The 5,519-nt window shown below is 37.4% G+C and overlaps 1 protein-coding gene across 1 annotated transcript; it reads right to left on the reverse strand.

Moving 5' to 3' along the window:
- Window positions 1-1,717: 1,717 nt before the first annotated feature.
- On the reverse strand, window positions 1,718-3,629 carry LOC131314140 (acyl-CoA--sterol O-acyltransferase 1-like). Its single transcript, XM_058342633.1, has one exon. It carries the CDS (start codon window positions 3,158-3,160, stop codon window positions 1,958-1,960), a length of 1,203 nt encoding a protein of 400 aa, XP_058198616.1. The 5' UTR covers window positions 3,161-3,629; the 3' UTR covers window positions 1,718-1,957.
- Between the last annotated feature and the right edge of the window lie 1,890 nt (window positions 3,630-5,519).

Consider the following 5,519-nt stretch of genomic DNA (forward strand, 5'->3'; position numbering starts at 1 on the left):
TTTTTAATTTTTAGAACACAGCAAAGAAGGAGGCGGAATGGAGAAGGAAAGGGTCAAGGGCGATCACTCATTTGTTTTTTTGACCTCATATACTATTTAGTAATTTATAGGTTCCTCGTTTTTTCTTTCCCAATCAAGATTTCCTCCCTCCATACTGTTTCGACCCCAAAATTTGCGTAAAAAGTGATGCATTTAATACATGAATATTGTGATTATAACCTTGAATATTTTGCGGGAAGGAATGCAAATAAATGAAGATGAGAAAATTAGATGAAATCGGAGTGGGGCCAGATTTTCGTTTGGAAATGTCAACATTGGATCGGATTCGAATTCGGATTGGTTCGGATGTTTTTTCTAGTCAGGATTCGAATCGTCATTAGTTGGATCCGGATCCGAAATGTTGGCAACCCTAGCGTTAGATCTCTAGGATAGATTTGCTTGTTCACCGAATGAAGATAAATCAAAGAAAAACAAAATCTCAAATTGACAGGAGGAAGGTTGTTAAGCATACACATCAGGCTAGTTAAGACCAGCCTGACTTGTTACTATAGCAAGAAAATCTTCAAAATCACTCTTCATCAGTCTCGCTCGCAACTTGCGGAAAAGTTAAAAATCTACAGTTCCTCGTTTTTCTTAAAGAGCAACTGTTCATCGATTAAAAATTATTTTATTGATTTTTGGTTCTAAGAATCTTTTATGATACACATACGAGAGCCTTAGAGTAAAAAATTCATTATGATCATTTAGGATAAAATGATCAGAAAAATAAAATATTTATACTGGTTAAAATAGATTAAAAATTGGAGTATTTAATTAATTTTTTACAAAGTAAGAAATATGGTTAGAAAACTAAGTTCTCCAATTTTCAATTTGTTTGAATCGATGCGAAGATCTTATTTTTCTGATCATTTTATCCTAAACACCAATACTCATTCTGTCTCTAAATAAGTGTCCGGCACACAAAATTAGGCCTTACAAGATATGCATATTTTTCATTAAAAAAATTAATTTTTTTCACAATCTAATAGAACTCATTGCTATCTATTGATTTGTGAAAAAAATTTGATTCTTTTAACGAAACAAATGCATCTTTTTGAAAGCCTAAGTTTGCGCGTCGGACACTTATTTAGGGATGGAGGGAGTATTTAATTGAGAAGAGAGTGAGAGTAAAGAGTCTGATGCAGTGAACATTATAAAAAAGCTAACTAAAGTAATAAAGTGAGTTTTTAAAGTGTAATTTGGTCCAAAATTGAAAGAATTTGGTACGAATGCTCTTCATTAAATTAGAGGCATTATAATGCCCTCTCTTGCGGTGACTTCTAGGACTTTTTATAGTTACCGACAGAAGAAGAAAAAGAAGAAGAAGAAAGTCACATTCATTGGATATTTAACTTTCGTGGGTTCCATTTTTCGAAAAAAAAAAAAGTAACTTTGTACCATTTCAAACAAAAAAACAAAAGTGTCGCAGAGTAGTACTCAAACAGTACGATCGTGTTCGGTTTGAATTTTGAATTATGACGAAGGTTTTAAAGTGGTGAGAGATAAATACATAAACAAAATATATTGAGAACGGTGTGTAAGAATTTTGAATATCCCAAATGAACAAACCCTATAATTTTAAAATGGAGTTGACTTTACTATTAGAAATAAGAGCTCAGCTAAACCATTTGGCTAATACGTACACAAGATCGTGTAAGACTTATTTTGAGATCTCACATTAATAAGAGTTGTTTAATCTATGTAAAATGAAAATAGTATACAGTAGAAAATCAATTCATGCTGATATCAGCAAATGTTTGATCAATTAATTCAACTAAAGTCCCATACAATTCAGTGTATATTTAGTATACAGAAATGACGCCCGTTGTTTTTTTTTTTTAGCAATCTCACATGGTAAGTTTGCAACTATTATCTGGGAAGATCTATCCCGTTGGATTCCGACTGAAAAGAAAAGGAACTATTGAATTGTCAACTTCACAACACCAGTAACAGCCTCCTTCACAAACGCTCCCAGCAGCACATACTCTTCAAACGCTCTTGCCGCGACTTTGCACCTCAACAACTGCGGGATGAACAGCCAGAACCCGGTACCCATCACGAACCCGACGGTCATCGGCATCGCGATCACCCGAGGCAACCGATACCTGTCCTTGGCCACCTTCTTGATCACAAGCTCCACCACCAAGCAAGCCCCGTGGAGAAGAAAGAACCATGTGATCTCCCATGTGGGCCGCGTGCGGCCCATGTAGTAGAATATCAGCTCGTGCATTAAGGCCGAGACAAGGAACGTGCACACCACGGCCGGCAGCTGAGCCCACTTCCGGCCCATGAATCGTGCCGAGACGCATAGGACGGGGTCGTACACGGAGGGACGCAGGGTTAGGGACACGACGAGGTTCCACCTCCTGCCCCAGAAGTCTTGGAGAGAGGTCGAGAGGTACGGCTCGTCGAACTGCGGCTCGAGCTCTAACCCCAGTATGGCTCGAGCCACGAATGCAGCAGTGGCTAGTATGATTTCCAACATAAAGTACATGAGGAAGCCGGAAATGACCAAAATGGCCTTTGGGTGTATGTGGTCACTATAATTGTAAACACGAAAAAGCAAGGCAACAAGAACACCTTTTATGGCATAATTGCGAATCGATGTGCTTCCCTTTTGAGTGATTCTGGGATGTGGGTTTCCTCCATTACGGCAATTTGGAGGAGGGTCTTGGCTATTGTGGCCATCTTGGTCTAGTGGAGATGGGTGGTTTCTATTTTGAGATTTCAGTGATTTTTCATGATTTGAAGGTGATTTCGGAGGTGGGTCTTGTCGGATCCTGATGGGGAAACAGGCAATAGCAATGAAATGTGGGAGAGAGAGAGAAGGGTGGGAGAGAGGGCCTTTGCCAAAGGCAAGAAGGAGGAGTTTGAAATTGGAAAGCCAGGCTATGGCGAAAGCGGTGGGGCCACAAAGGTTGACGAAGTGAAGTTTGAGAGGAAGGGCAAAGAAGAGAGAGACAATAGGGATGATTGAGAGAAGCCTGGGCATACCTTTTGAGATGAACTTGGCTGAAAAATAGCAGTAGCATAAAGAAACAACTACTGAAATCCATGCCTTGATGAAGTTGCTGATCTCTCTCTCTAAGGTGGAGCTTGGATAGTAGATCTCACCCTCCATCTCTCTCTCTCTCTCTCTCTCTCTAGATGGGGAATCAATCAAGTGCAGTTTAGGTACAAAATTGGTAGGATGGACTATTAAACAAGGACCAATGGCAATGACTAACCTGAAAGATATTTTTTTTAAAGTGTTTTTTTTTGAGTGCTAGCTGATCCATCGCCTGAAAGATATTTTTTCGACTTGCCAAAATCATTGATGCAGGGTAAAACGAACATTCTAGCTGTTATGTGGACAATTTGGAACCAGAGACACGTTTGCATTTTTGAAAAGGCTAATCCAAATTGCGTGGAGGTGCAAGAACTAATCAAGCCAAGGGTAGCTTTTTGGGTGGAAAAAAAAAAAAAGGGTTGGAATGATTCTGCCATGGATTACTTTATCTTCAGGCTTGGTTGTGTTTTGGCTAAATCAAACACTTGGCTAATTTTTTGTTTTTGTTTTTATTCAAAATTTTCTCCCATTTGTTAGTTTCGCGTCGAAGTTTTGTTAATTGTTGGTGCTTCTCAACGAGAAGAATCAGAAAATTACTTTTTCTGTCCCTTTTAAGTGTTCACTATGGCTCTGCATGCCATTTTCAGTTGCCTACATCTCTCAATGTATACTGTTAAAGTATGCAATATGAATATTGTTTGATAGATCTAAATTATTTATATAAGACAATTGATTTTAAAAATATAAAACATAATACACGTTGAGAAATATAAGTTATTGAAAATGGCATGCAGAGCCATAATGGACACTTGAAAAGGAGCAGAGGGGGTGAAAATTTATCATCAAAAATTTAATTTTTTTTTATTAAAGACAAAAATCAGCCAAAAAGCTAGATTTTTCGGCTTTATTTAAAAAAAAATTGAGTTCGGATCATAATTTTTTACTTTTTCAATTCTTCTCGTCGAGACGAACAAATAATTTATAAATAATTGACACGAAACTAACAAATGCAAAAAAAAAATTGAATAAAAACAAAAAAAAATAAATTCAAGTGACTAATTTAGCCGAAATACCCCAGCATTGTGGAATCTCTGTAATGTGGGTTGTTTGGTTGGGTAGGTCTGTCATTTGTGGGCTTCTTTTTCTTTTTTGGGTTTCTTGGGTGGGTTCTGGGCCCTTGCTGCTTAGTTTTGGTTGGGTTTCCAGTCTGGTGACCCTAGGGGTGGGCTCTATGTCTTTTCGGGTTGGGTTGGTTCTCTTTTTTTCTGTTTTTTGGTTTCGGTCATCAGGGTCTTTGGGGTGGTCTTTTTATGGGTCTTGGTCTTCTTATCTTTGGTCTGGTCTTGTTATCTTTGGTGGCCTTCAGGCCTTGGATTGTTTCTTGGTTGATTTGCCTGTAAACTGCTCCTTTTTGGGGCGGATTTTTCATCATTTAAGCTCTTGTTGAAGATTTCATGTGAGAGCGCATTACAAACAATTGTTGCATCGAAGGTTTTTTTTTTTTTCATTTTTGGGGGTGGAGTTGTTGAAATTTCATTCTCTGTAAAATGGTCTGTTTGGTTTTGGTTGATCTCTTATCAACCTCTCTTTTTAGGTCTTGGGTTGACATATGATTGTCATGTGGTTTGAGTGCCAACCTCGTTGGGATGCTTTCCTCACGTTGTGATGCCGTTATGCTCTTATCCTTTTAATCTCCTGTAAACCGTACATTTGATTAATAAAATTCCTTTTTGCTGTTAAAAAAACGGACGTGTACAATAAATAGAAGAAACTCAAGATCAACCTAGCAGATTCACAATACTCAATTATTGTGAATACTCAATTAACAATGATGCCGTTGTGCTCTTGTCGTTTTATTCGCGATGTCTTTTTTTTTTTTTTTTTCCTTCTTGTCATGAATACTCAATTAATTGTGTCGTGATAATAGAGGGTTAAGGGTAAAATACAAATTACCTCCATGTGGCCGGTTTGACCCTTTTGCAAACGACCTTCATATCATTGATTTTATAAATGACCAATTTCCCTCCATATGGTTTTAAAGTAAAGTGCAACTCTGAATCCGTAAACAGAAAACATAAAATGACTCTAATACCCCTGCCTCTTATTTTATTGTTGATCAAGTTATTTCTCTCTATCTTCTTCAAATCTATCTCCGTCTAACAAAAGAAATCCATCTCCCTCTACAAATATGCATATACACAGACGCAATATATCGGAAAAAGTACTTTTAATTAACTCATTATATTTGGGAGCCAAGCAAAAAAAAATTTTAATTTTTGTTTCTGAATCACAGGCAAATCAACCACCAAAAATAAACCCACAATTAGTTTTATGAGACACTGTAAGGGAGAGAAGAAAAGGAGAATTTTTTTTCCTTGATCTCCATCTTTAGTTACCAAGGATATTTGCATGGCGCTTCATTTTTCGATCC

Source organism: Rhododendron vialii, chromosome 2a, assembly GCF_030253575.1.
Source record: "Rhododendron vialii isolate Sample 1 chromosome 2a, ASM3025357v1".
Lineage (NCBI taxonomy): Eukaryota > Viridiplantae > Streptophyta > Magnoliopsida > Ericales > Ericaceae > Rhododendron > Rhododendron vialii.